Below are 14,462 nucleotides of genomic sequence, written 5' to 3' on the forward strand. Positions count from 1 at the left end.
CAACCTAAATGTCTATCAAAGGAAGAATGTATAAGTAAGTTTTGATATATCTATACAGTGGACTACAACTGTGTATTTAAAAGGAATAAACTACTGATACATGAAAAATAGAGATGTATCTCAAACACATTATGCTGAGCGAAAGAAACCAGACCTAAAGTGTATACATCGTGATTCTATTTTTGTGAAGTTCTAGAAAAGACTTGTATAATAGAGTGACAGAAAAAGATTTCTGGGGCCAGGGGGTAGGTGAGTACGGACAGGGAATGAGTATAAGGTAATCATTTGTGGTGATGATTACACAGGTGTATGCTTTTATCAAAAGTTATCAAACTGTACATTAAAAATGGGTGCATATTATGTATGCAAATAATACCTTAAATTTGATTTTAAAAAGAAACTATTTGAAAAATAGTATTTGCTTATATAAAATGAACTGCCATGAAGGACAGTTTATTTTCCAAAAGTTGCATATTTTGCCTCCTATACTAAGTCTTGCTGAAAAAATAAGCTTGAGTCAACTTTCTAAAGTAGCCTTAACATTTTTGAAATTAGTGTTGACCTCTTGCGCATAAACCTGACATCAGTTTAGACTTCTTTCTAATTTTGCAATAATAAACAGTATTATTAAGCCAGAGTCAGATAAATGAATAAGTTTTAAAAGATAATAAGAACATACAAATTGATTGTATTATGTAGAATAGCAAACCAAATGCATTCTTCTTTGAAGTTTCCCAGCTGATTATGCGAAGAATGTTGGCTATGTAAAGAGGTAGCAGGTGGGGACACAGTGTGTTGGAACTGAGCATTTTAGAGGAATTACAATGAATGTCTCATGTACTATTAAAAAGAGAACAGCTCTCCTTAATCTATTCTTCAGTATTCCTTGCAACTAAAATACTTGCTTTAATAGCAATTCTGTCTTTCAATAAATGTGAATACTGGCAAATCCCCAAGTTTAAAATATCACCATGCACAGTAATATTATTTTGGTGTGTGGATGCTAGGAGGTGGACTCAGTGTACTTATTGGCATAAAGACTTGTTTCTCTTCTTCCTTCCTTTTCCTTGCAGATATAAATGCATCTTAGGATTCATAGGTGACTGCAAATAAATCTGAGAGAAATTTCATTTTTCAGAAGACTTAAATATTGCATCTTTTGTGAATTTCACTAACTTGGAGCAAATGACTGTTGTGAGAAGATAGTATAGGGTAACATTGGAATTATCCTCAGAAAATTTTAGGCAGAGGTTTATTGTTAATAAACTGATGAAAATATTGTATTTGACACTAGTCTTTCTGAGCATCCCTAATATATGAAACTGTGGCGTGTGATCTCTTTGTCAGGACTGAACTTAAGATAAACGAGTCTTCTGCTTTTTGAGTAAAGCGATCACTGACCTTTATTGGTTTGATCATTGGCACTGTTATAGTTATGGTATAAATGAAACAGCTTAACATTTTACAATTTCCCTCCTCTCTCAGTGTCCCAGTAAACCCTTAGATCCCCAACTTTAAAAGCATTATAAAAAATCATTGATACAGCTTTTTTGTTGTTGACTTTCAAATTGACAAATATTAATAACCATTGAGTAAGATCACCTGTATAATGAGATTGGCTGTTCAAGTTTGCAGATAAGGTGTATACTAGAGTTACATTGCTCTGTGTTATAAAAGGTAGAGGAATTTGAAGAGCAGATGAAAAAATTCTGTGGGAAGAAATAGACCCCAAAGGAGATAAAAGCACCCTTCCACCCAGCCATCATCACAAGGAGACAAATATTTGTTGCGGAGGAGGGGAGGTTAAGTTGTGCAATTTAAAGCTTATTCTCCTTCTCCATTGCAGAGTTTGTGGTAGAATCTAAATTGCTTACTAATGGTTGGTAATAAATGCATTCTTTAATGAAATCAAGTAGATGCTGAGTTGTACAGTAGTTTGAATATGGGATGAATACAGTGAGGGCAAGTGAATACAGTGGAGTCAGAAGACAAAGGACACTAAACTAAGTTCAAGGTTACAGTTAAATTGGTGCCTCCTAGAATTGGTGAGAATGTTCACATTATTAAAATATTTTTGAGGGAAAACTGATATTCATTCATTCACTCATTCATTTATTAATCAACACGTGCAATGGAAAGTACTTTAATGAGCTAAGTACTGGGCTTGTGGTATCTAAACCAACAGACATCTCTGCAGTTATGCAGTTTGTAATCCAGTAAGGAAAGCAGTTATTGAAGCAAAGTTACATAAGTAGCTGTAAACATTTTATTTGTGATAATTACTGTAAAAATATCAGGGTGCCGTGAAAGCGTGTAAGAAAGGAAACTAATTTTTACTGGGACATCAAAAAGGACTATCAAAGGGAGTGAATTAAGTTCATACCTAGAACACAGATAAGATTAATCCTGATGAAGACAAGAGAAGAGAGTGCTCCAGGAATTTATTTATTAGGATTTGGTACAGTAACCAGTAACAGAAAATCCAAAATAACAATGGCTTAAAAAGAAGTTTATTTCACTCCACTTGCAAAACTTAGAGCTGGCAGTCCAAGGATGGTAGAGCTCATCAGTATAAGGAACCCAGTATTCTTCTATTTTGTTGTTCTACTATGTATGTCCTCTAGTTCCAAGGATCCCTCATGGTCCAGGATGGCTGTGCCAGCTCCAGCCGTTTCATTAGCATTCCAATCAGCAGAAGGAGGAAAGGGAGGAAGAAGGACATGCCCCATTACTTTAAGAACACTTCTTATATCCCAGGGTTATAACTTAACAACACGGTCACATGTAGCTGTGACAGAGATTAGGAAATGTGGTCTGTATTCAAAGCAGACATGTGCCCAACTAAAAGTTAGGGTTTTATTACTGTAGAAAAAGAGGGCTAGGTGTTCTGTTATATTGGGAGACAACTAACAGTTTCTGGAAGAGAAAACCTTATGTGCTTAGTTATATAAAGTTCTAGATAAGAGAAAGTTTGGTATATTCAAGAGAAAGAGCATAGTGTGTTTAAATGTTATGAGCAAAGGGGAGGAAGAATGGTGGCAATGGGACAAAGCTAGAGAGGTAGGTAAGGGCAAATCATACACAGCCTTTTGAATCATGTTAAGTAAGAATTTTGAATTTTATCCAAAGAACAATGAAAGACTGTGTAATACAGTCTTTTCCAGTTTTTAAGGAAAAGGGTAACATTTTCACATTCTCATATAAGAAATTTTTTTCTCTGGTCAGTGTGGAGAGTATTTTAGAAATGTTGAAAATATATAGAAAGTTAAAGTAATAGTACTCTTTGGCATACACCTGCATATTTATCAATTTATTCTGATAAAAGCATCGGACAAGAGTACAAATCTGGAAGGATATGCACTGAGTGTTTACATTGGGAATGAGGTTAGGGAAGCTTCACTTTCTCTTTTATAACTTTTTATTTTGAATGTTTTACAATAAACATGTATTACTTTAAGTTTCACTAAAAATTAATGAATCAATTTCAGTTTTGAAAAACAGAGACAAAAAGACTTGCTGACTTGCAGTCCAGATTTCTGACTCCTATTCCAAGTAGTCTTCCTTTGTTTGCTCTCCATTTCTGACGGTTGCCTCCTTCCTGGAGTCTATTTGCCCAGTCCCTTTGCATTTGACAGTTCTATTAGGCTGATTTCCTACTTTTTAATTTGGTTTTTGCATTTCTGATAGGATGAGGGACAGCTTTGTCTCATTCCATCGTCCCATTTCCCCACTCACACATTGCTCTCCTATATCCTGGCTATGTCGAGTAGCCTAGGTTTCTGATTTTCCTCCAGGAACTTTTGGACAGGACATGGGCATCCTTGGATTTTCCCTTTTCCTACCGTCACCATGTTTCTAAAGACATGCATTCAGGAGTTGAGCAAAGAGGTTTAAAGAGGCTCTATTGGATCATACTTGGTCCTTGATCCTTTTCCTGAACTGTATACACTTTAGCTGCTTAGACTTACAGAATTTTAGAGTTAAAAAAAAAAGAGTTTAAAGGCCATCAATTACAAAGTATAACATAACACAGAAATTCCTTTGTGATATTCTGAATATCTTGAATATTCCTTGTCCCTTTGAAGAGCTCTAGTGATTAGAAACTTCCTTCTAATTAGTAGTGTCATAGAAAGATTATAGGACCCAGAGTCAGAGGACTTGTATTATAATCTGCCCTCATTTATAGGATGACCTTGCAAATTGAGTAACATTGTGAACCTTAGTTTCTTCACTTGTAAATAGGGATAACTCCAACCCTACTTTATTGGGCTATTCCATATCTCAAAACATTTTCTAAACTATAAACCATATATAATTATTACATAATTATGTTTCTATATGTAACATATAGCATAGTTGTTATATGCTATATATAATTATTATATAAACATAATTATGTTTAACATAAAATATGTGAAAATGATATAATATATTGTGTATAATTATACAATTATAATGTAATTAAAATATTTACATAAAACATTTTCACGTAACATAATTTTAATATTATATATATGTTTCTTATGTACCTTATATATATATATATATATATATATATCTCACATCACAAGGAAATTCCATTTCTTCAATGTTAGACTGATGTAATTATTCTAGAAGTATTTTTCGTTGATTGAGCTCAAATTTGTCTCCCCACGGTATTTATGTATTATGACTTTTATTCTCTGAAACAATGTAGAACTTGTCCAGTATTTCTTCTGCATAATTACTATGCATTAACCAGAAAGCTAATAGGCCCAAACTGTGAAAATTTAGGTTTATGTTCTGTGGAAGAATTTCCTGGCATCTGGAACTTTAGGAACACAATTGGATCTCCAGTAAAAAGTTTGAAAGGCATTTGAAATAAAGGAAACTGTGAACTTAAGTGTGTTCATGTAACTTCTTTCCCATATGTAATTGAAGGTTATATTTAGTTTGATAAAATCTTTCCCAGGCATCTTTTATTGTAAACCAGTGACGTGGAGAACTATGGTTGTACACAGCTAACATCTATACTGACTTTAGGGGGCACTACTAAACCACTGATAAATTTTGTTATTTCTGCTAATGCTATTGGCAATGGTTAATATAAAATAAAACTAAAATAAAAATAATGAGATTTTTGATGCAATTATATACACCTCTTAATGTTAGTAAAATTTTTTAGGTAGTCAGATGAAAATGGTAGTTTGAAATTCATTTAATGATTTATTTAATAAATAATTATTAAATTACATTATGACAAAACATTGTAAGAGATACAAATGTGAATAAGGCATGTTTACTTTCAGATAACTTACAACTAAGTTGGATAAGTAAGTTGAGTGTGTGTGTGTGTGTATAACTCTTTCAGGATAAAGTTTAATTTAAAAAAAGCAACATTTATTGTTTATTTTTTATGAACCAGTTGCTGTCAAGCAACTAATTTTATCCACATACAGCCGTATCAAGTAGGAACTATTATTATGCCTGCTTTGCAGATAAGGAAACTGAGGATTAGTAAGATTATGTGATTTGCTCAGTAACACAGCTTGCATGTGGCAGAGCCAGGAATGTATATCTTAAATGTATGTTTGTTTGACTTCAAGGCTTTTGCTCTTTGCCAGAGAGATGATGCAGTCTATCATCTCAGAGAGTGTGTGAAATAACACAATACACAAACTCTCAGAAAGAGCTATAGACATTCAGAAGAGAGCAACATCATTTCTGTTTGTGGGCAATCTGGAAAAATGCACATAAGAGGTGAAACCTGAACTGTATTTTGAGGAATCAATGGGATTATAAGAGAATAATAGCTAAAGACAGTAGTTAATATTTACTGGAACCTTACTATGTTTCAGGCACTTTATATTCATTACCTTATTATCAGGAAAAAATCCTGAGGGAGGTACTACTGTACTATTTTCTCACTGCATAAGTGAGGTAAGTGAGGGGGACAGTGGTCATATCTGAGGAAAATCACACTACTAAGTAGGCTAATAAGTAAGAGAGTTAGAAGTTGAATCCAGGACTAATTTTAGAGCCTAAACTCTTAACCAGTACAATAGCTATATGGAGAAGTGAGGTGGGGGCATGAACAAAACATGGAACAGATTAGGAAAGGGTAAACAATTCCATTTGGTTATAGTCTGGGGTGAGTAAAATAGAGTAAGAAAACTGAGAAGTAGTTTGATCATGAAACCTTGAGCCATATTAAGGAATTTTGATATTATTTGCTGTACAATGGGAAATAATTGGAAATTTATGAGCTGGAGAGAGACATAAGCAGAGTTTTTCTTTGTGGAGGAGAAAGAGACAGAGGAAGAAAACTGATTATCAATCTATAAAATGTTGATAATTCTTAGCCAAATATGTAATCATTTACAGTGCTGTACATGTCAACCGTGATGGTCAGACCAGTGACTGATCATTAGTTGGTGAAGGAGATGCCCATTTGATCATTCTGTTCATTTTTGTAGACAGCATTCATCAAACATATACATGCTCTAGAGTCAGGCAGTCTGGATTAGAACCCTTTTTCTGTCACTTACCAGCTCTGTGACCTTGGGTTTTACTTGACTTCTCTGTGCCTTAGTTTAGTATTTGCCTGAAAGCATTGTGTGAATTAAAATAATGAATAATAGAGTGTTCAATAGATTGTAGCTATCGTTATTATTGTATCTTACAGACAGTAACTGATTGAAGGACTACTGAAGTTCATAATTTCTCAGTTATTGAAAATTGATAAAGGGAAATTTAAGATGTGAATACAAAAATCAGTCATACTATGAAGTCTTATTTTCTAATTTTAAAAGTAACAGCTTTTGGGGGGAGGTGGGTGCTATTTACAATTCAGTATGTAAATTATCTTTACTAACTTCAGTAATCATGATTTATCAATGTTGTACACTGAACACTACATTCTGAATATTTTTAGACAAACTTATTATCTTTCCAATTTTTAAAAAAAATTCAGTCTGCTGAGTATTCAGCAGGCTCTTTGAATGTGGAATTTTTCTTCAGTTCTGACAAAATTTCTTGCATTATTACTTTGACAACTTCTCACCTTTACATGAAGCATTCTTCGTTTGATCCCCTAATTTTCTTAACTTTTAACGTCTTTTGATCTTTTGTTCTGTCCTCTGGGAAATTTGCTGTGACTTATTTTCCAGCTGTTCTATTGGATTTTATGCATTTATTTGTTTTGTAGCATTCTGTTCTTGTTTTAGGGATGCAAATATTTTCTGTCTCTCTGAGGATATTATTTATAACTTTTTTCTGTATATTTATTTTGTTCTGTTAAAGCAGCGGTTCCCAACCTTTTTGACACCAGGGACTGGTTTCATGGAAGACAGTTTTTCCACAGATGGGGGGAGGGGGATGGTTCAGGCAGTAATGCGAGCGATGGGGAGCGGCAGATGAAGCTTTGCTCACTTACCTTATGCTGTGTGGCCCAGTTCCTAACAGGGGTCTCTGGGGGTTGGGGACCCCTGTTTTAAAGGTTTCCTTCCAATATGTGGTGATCCTTGTGTTCTTGTTCATATTTAACTAAAAAATTAGGAACTGTTTATGTGGCTGGAGTTTGTAGAGAGGGGGCTTCACTGTAGGCATTAAGGCATAGATGCCCCACCATTTTCCTAAATACATACAGATCACTTTTCTTTAGAGGTCCATTTCTGCAGAGAGGAATATATTCTTGGATCCTACCTGAAGGATATGAACTTAGCTGCCATGTTCTCTAAGACAAATGTGGGAAGGCACTGGGGTAGGTTGAAAATCTTCATTTACTACATAGATGTTCACTTAATTTCATTGTTTTTAGGGAGGCACCCCTTGGCTTATTGTGCATAGATTCTTAAAATTCATAATCCTTTTGCTTCAACCTCATCAGAATGTAAACCTCCAATTTCTTGTCAGGTGGTAAAGGTTTAGTTTCTCGGCTGGCTGAGGTGGAGTTTCCATTCTGTTTCAGCTCCACCAGCACTTACACCTTCACAGGTAGTCAGTCTCTCTAATTCTTAAGCCCTTTTGAGGGTGTTGAATCATGAATAGATCTGCTTCTTATTCTTCCTCCTTGCAGGCACTTTGCTTTCAGTTTTCTCAAGTTTGCTAAGTTAATTTGCTAAATCATCTGTTTATCATTATCTAAACATTTTCTTGATATTGCTCATCTGCTAACATCCCTCCAGTTGTCCTTGTCCTTATGGTTTAGACCATTTTTACAAAAGTTTTGCTGTCATTTAAATGGAATTTGGGAAGTAGTAAAAGTAAATATGTATGTTTAACATGGAAGTCCTATTATTAATTTGAAAAGTATTACCCCTCTTATATGTATAATACAAAATTTTATGAAGCTCATTTTTTTTCAAAAAGGAGACTACCATTTTGGTGACATTGTGAAAAATGGGCTTTTTATCAATTCCTGTTTCAATAAAGTATTTTCATGCTATTTCTCTTGATTGCATTAGAAATCATAATATTTTTCTCATTTGTTGCTATTCCTATATTTTCTTGGGTCATTTCCATGTCCTGTTCTTCAATATGAACTTTGTAATTTACCAGTCTTTTTCATCCAGTTTTTCACTTTCAGTTTTCTTTCACTTTCAACTTCGAGTTGAATTATACATGTTTTTTGGCTGATTCACATGGCACAGCCACATAACTATGGCTAGAATTAAGCTGACTTCTGCTTGCTAACATACACCGTAAGAAATTTATGTAATTTAATTGATGTTAAGATATCTAAATGACACTGGTATAATATATACATTGACATAATTAATATATTGGTATAATATAAATTTAATTTCAGAGAACTTCATCTACAATAAATTTGTCACCAGGAGAAGTGGAAGAAGAAGATGATGATGAAAACACTTGTGGGCCCTCAGGACTCTGGGAAGCATTAACTCCTTGTAATGGATGTAGGAACCTTGGCTTCCCCATTCTTGCACAGGTAATGGTTTGCTTTCTTAAGGTACAATAAAACATAAAAATGGTTGCCTATGTTTTTAAGTAAATCTTTTTTCTTCCCCTCTGCAAATCCAATTAGTGTCTTCTTCACTTTGTAATTTTTCTTCAGTTGAAGGTCAGTAAAATGCTTATGTAATTAGCTGTACATGTATGCATATGCTAACACATACTATATATAATTTTTTGTGCTTGTTTTATTTTTGTCATAATGCTAGTTCCAGAAAAATTGAATTGTTTATGAAGTTTTAGTATATATGATTTGGAAATATTTCATTTAAAAATGCTATTTTGAAATTAAATCACAATTTATATTTAAATAATAATAAAAATGATTTAAAAGGAAGCATATGAAAGCTCTTTAAAAGCAGCAGTGATTATTTTTCTTAGCACAATGGAATATCGTAGAATAATGTGTGCCACTGAAGATTATGCACTACAATTCAAAAATGAGACCAGAACACTAAAACATCATTTACAATTTTGAAATCATTTCACTACTCATTAAGTCACTTTTAATTCTATTGTGTCACCTTCAAATTTTTGTTGTGTACTGTGGTCCGCAAGCCCTTAGAGGAGTTTCAGAAATAAATAAAATAAGCCAAACAGAATTAGGAAATTAGAAGCCACAAAGAAAATATTTCTACATGAAGACGAAAAAGCACTTAATATGAAAAACAGTGTAATGGCAAAGGTATGTATATGTAACCACATAGAACATGAGTGCAAAAATAATCTAGGACAGAAAATAACTCATATCTCAAAAATATTATTTTCTGTTTTGCAACAAATATGAAACAATTTTGTTTAAGAAACCATTACATGTTTTTCCATGTATGTCATAATTTGATCACAGCCACCCAAATTACAATATAAATTTATTGTGGCACGCTAACTAGGATAATCAAATCAGCATATAGTACTTAAAGAATGTCTTTACCTTAATATGAACTATTTATAGAACTTTATGACAATTTATACTAACCATTACAGAATTATTATCAATATATACTGGGCTGTGAGATCCATAAAGGTAGAGACTGTGTGTTGCTTAGTGTCTACGATCTAATGCCAGCATTGTTCCTGGCATGTTGTCAGAATTAAGTAGTAGTTGAATTAAATAATAAACAAATGTGTATGTTTTGTCGGGTTTCATTTCTTCACTTAAAGTTTTTACATATAGAGTTTTACCTCATATACAGAAGGGTATACGAGAAAGGAAATTAAGAAACATAGGTTTTATTTAATTTTATTAATATTCTCTTATCTGCTTAACAATTTACCAATAATTGAATGTTTTTACCTATTTTGTTGTTTTATAAAATTAACACTTTTGTATTTTTTATTTTAAAAGTAGAATTCTTATAAAGTAGTAGGGCTCTAAGCTTTCAATAATATATGACTGTATCTGGGTTCTCCATTACCTTACTAACATTTACTTTTATTTTTTAAATTTTAATTTATTTTGTTTTATTAGGTTTGGTAGTAGGCTTGGTAGTAACTTGCTTTTGGTTTACAATTTTTGAATATTTTTCTTTGACTATTTTTCTGTGGAGACTTGCATTGCTCCAGTAAGTATTGAGTATTACTATTTTAGTAGTTACATTTACCATAAAATGTTTCCCAGCCTGCAGCTTTTCTTTTTTTCTTAATATTGAATGAGCATATGTTGTGTAGTTTTTTAAACTATCAAATTCATTAAACTTCTCAGTCTTATTTTTTTGGATTCATTTCATCCAGAATTCCTTTTAACAAATTTCAAATATGGCTCTATATTTGTTTTTTACTTGTTGATAATATGGTTTTTCTATGACTTTCCATTTGGCAGTAACTCCCATTACTTTCATTATATTTCATCCTGTTTGGCGTGGGGTTTCTTCTGAACCTCTTAATTTTCCTAATTTTAAAAACAATGACCCCTTTTGATATTTGTACATATATATGGCAGGAGAAATCATATTAAAACTATTAACTGACATTGTCTGCTTTTTAAATTTATATTTTATAATTTATAATTACTATGTCAAGTTTAAAAAGTATTCTTATTAGGATTTTAATTGTTACTGCATTAAATCTATAAATTTTCTTGAGATGCAGTATGTTTTTTTTAATGTCTTTAATCTAACAAATCAAAAGTAGAATTCTTTTACCAGTGTTCTCTTCTAGCCTTCTTTTTTTTTTTTTTTTTTGCGGTACGCGGGCCTCTCACTGTTGTAGCCTCTCCCATTGCGGAGCACAGGCTCCGGATGCACAGGCTCCGGATGCACAGGCTCAGCAGCCATGGCTCACGGGCCCAGCCGCTCCGCGGCATGTGGGATCTTCCCGGACTGGGGCACGAACCCGTATCCCCTGCATCGGCAGGCGGATTCTCAAGCACTGCGCCACCAGGGGAGCCCCTTCTAGCCTTCTTTTACTAATGTTCTCAATTTGTGATGGGCTCCCCTTTAACATTTATATGTGTGTGTGTGTGTGTATATATATATATATATATATATATATATACACACATACATCCATATATATATATATAATTACAATAACATTTTTAATGTGTGATGGTGCAAAACTATAAAAATACTTTATTATATTTCACAACAAAATTAATGTGCAATGGTTGACACACTAGTATAGCTTAATACATTTATAGTTTAAAACTTTGATGTCATGTTGCTTTCTAGGCTTAATTTACCTTGTCCTGCCTCCTATTGGTTGCTTCTGTCTCTGGTTATGTATTTTGGAAGTTTTAGAATTTTCTTTGGCTAATAAATGTAGATCATAGGTGGATCAGGATCTTTGAGAGTAATCTTTAGCATTTTATTCTGTCATCTGTTCATTTAATCAAAATATCAAGTGAAGGGAAGGTTACAGATAGTTCAGAGCCTGATTGTAAATCCCTATTTAGTTTTATTTCTACCCTTTCCTGTTAATAGAGCGTATGTTATTAGAGCAGAGAATTTGAGTTGAGTTGTGTTATGGTGGATGATATTGCTTTCCTCCACCGTCTTAGATGAGATGTCCACCTCTGCACCATGTGCAGCACAGGGCTTTGAGGCTCTTTCCTAAAGAGTCAGTCCTGATGGGTGGAGACCCTCTGTTCACCATCCTGTTCACTCATGTAGCCTTCACTCTGTAAGGTTGAGATGAGGGGTCTGGATGCTAAGTCTTTAGCTGTTTTGCAACATGCTTGCCAGCAGTCTCTGCTCCTGCAATCACCATACTCATGCTGCCCCATGGGGAGACGCCAACAGCTCTTATTGATGGGCTAGAAGTACCCTCTGAGGACAAGAGGGCTTGCAGTCCTTGCTAACAACAATATTAAGACATGTTGAAAGCAACCACTATGACCATGCTGACTGTACTTCCTCCTGGATCTAGGAAGGCTGCTCCTGCTAAGGCTGTGTTTCTCTTTTGAGTCTGCAAACATGGTTGCAGTCATATGCACAGCACCAGTGGTGGTGCCTGTTGTTACAATTGCTCCTTTTATCAGGCCCTGTAGGCTTTGTAACTGCAGAATTATGTGAACTCTTAAATGCAGTATAAGTGGGAGGCATGATGAATTAATTCCTCCCCAGCATAATCATAATAGGTGGCCCCAAACACTTCAGGGTTTATGTGAAGGCTCCTGATGCTCACTTTGATCTTGATTCCTTCCATAGAAATAGATAGCATTTGCCTAGGGAAAGACAAGTAAAATAAAGTGAGACCAGAAGGACTGCTTCCTTCTATTCCTATAGCTAAACAGCAAGAGCTTATAATAAGAATTTGGAGCTCTCAAGTCCACTCTCCCATTTGATGCAACAGTGCCCACTACAGTATCTCCATAGTGACCACAATGATCATTCCAGTTTGCTTGGACAGTTTGTGTCAGTGAGAACACTTATTAAAATACACTTCTCTTAGTATTTCTGCTGGTCAGGTGGTATGTGCTTTAATATTTTGATAGCTACTAGCAAATTGTGCACATCTCACTGTCACTGATGTATACAAAAATCAGTACAAGGCAGTCACGGGGAGATATACATTCTGCAACATGTCAGCTTAGCTGGGTTGGAGTATGTTCAAGAATAGATTGGATGATGAAATTAGAACACTCCCTAACACCATACACAAAAATAAACTCAAAATGGATTAAAGACCTAAATGTGAGGCCAGACACTATAAAACTCTTAGAGGAAAACATAGGTAGCACACTCTATGACATAAATCACAGCAAGATCCTTTTTGACCCACCTCTTAGAGAAATGGAAATAAAAACAAAAATAAACAAATGGCACCTAATGAAACTTAAAAGCTTTTGCACAGCAAAGGAAACCATAAACAAGACGAATAAACAACCCTCAGAATGGGAGAAGATATTTGCAAATGAATCAACGGACAAAGGATTAATCTCCAAAATATATAAACAGCTCTTGCAGCTCAATATTAAGAAAACAAACAGGGCTTCCCCGGTGGCGCAGTGGTTGAGAGTCCGTCTGCCGATGCAGGGGACATGGGTTCGTACCCCGGTCCAGGAGGATCCCACGTGCCGCGGAGCAGCTGGGCCCATGAGCCATGGCCACTGAGCCTGCGCGTCCAGAGCCTGTGCTCTGCAATGGGAGAGGCCACGACAGTGAGAGGCCCGCATACTGCAAAACAAAAAAACAAACAAAAAACCCAATCAAAAAATGGGCAGAAGACCTAAATAGACATTTTCCAAAGAAGACATACAGATGGCCAAGAGGCACATGGAAAGGTGTTCAACATCACTAATTATTAGAGAAATGAAAATCAAAACTACAATGAGGTATCACCTCACACCAGTCAGAATGGCCATCATCAAAAAATCTACAAACAATAAATGCTGGAGAGGGTGTGGAGAAAAGGGAACCCTCTTACACTGTTGGTGGGAATGTAAATTGGTACAGCCACTATGGAGAACAGTATGGAGTTTCCTTAAACTAAATATAGAACTACCATATGACCCAGCAATCCCACTACTGGGCATATACCCAGAGAAAACCATAACTCAAAAAGACACATGCATCCCAATGTTCATTGCAGCACTATTTACAATTGCCAGGACATAGCAGCAACCTAAATGTCCATCAACAGATGAATTGATAAAGAAGAGGTGGTACATATATACAATGGAATATCACTCAGCCATAAAAAGGAACAAAACTGTGTCATTTGCAGAGATGTGGATGGACCTAGAGACTGTCATACAGAGTGAAGTAAGTCAGAAAGAGAAAAATATTGTATATTAATGTGATATCTATCTATCTATCTATGGAACCTAGAAAAATGGTATAGATGATCTTATTTGCAAAGCAGAAATAGAGACACAGACGTAGAGAACAAATGTATGGATACCAAGGGGGAAGGGGTGGTGGTGGGATGAATTGGGAGATTGGGATTGACATATATACACTATTATGTATTAAATAGATGACTAATGAGAACCTACTGTACAGCACAGGGAACTCTACTCGGTGCTCTGTGGTGACCTAAATGGGAAGGAAATCCAAAAAGGAGAG

General features: G+C 34.8%; 1 protein-coding gene across 8 annotated transcripts in view; it reads left to right on the forward strand.

Annotated features, from left to right (window-relative positions):
- Positions 1-14,462, forward strand: part of ANKS1B (ankyrin repeat and sterile alpha motif domain containing 1B) — a gene marked incomplete at both ends in the record, with an annotated part of 1,149,683 nt that overhangs the window by 306,505 nt on the left and 828,716 nt on the right. For all 8 annotated transcript variants that reach the window (XM_081250042.1, XM_081250054.1, XM_081250053.1 and 5 more), the window contains one exon: positions 8,789-8,932. In XM_081250042.1, the coding sequence (XP_081106168.1) occupies positions 8,789-8,932 (144 nt within the window). The remainder of the gene's footprint in view (positions 1-8,788; positions 8,933-14,462) is intronic.

This window comes from Mesoplodon bidens, assembly GCF_964165515.1.
Source record: "Mesoplodon bidens genome assembly, chromosome: 11".
In the NCBI taxonomy this organism is placed as follows: Eukaryota; Metazoa; Chordata; class Mammalia; order Artiodactyla; family Ziphiidae; genus Mesoplodon; species Mesoplodon bidens.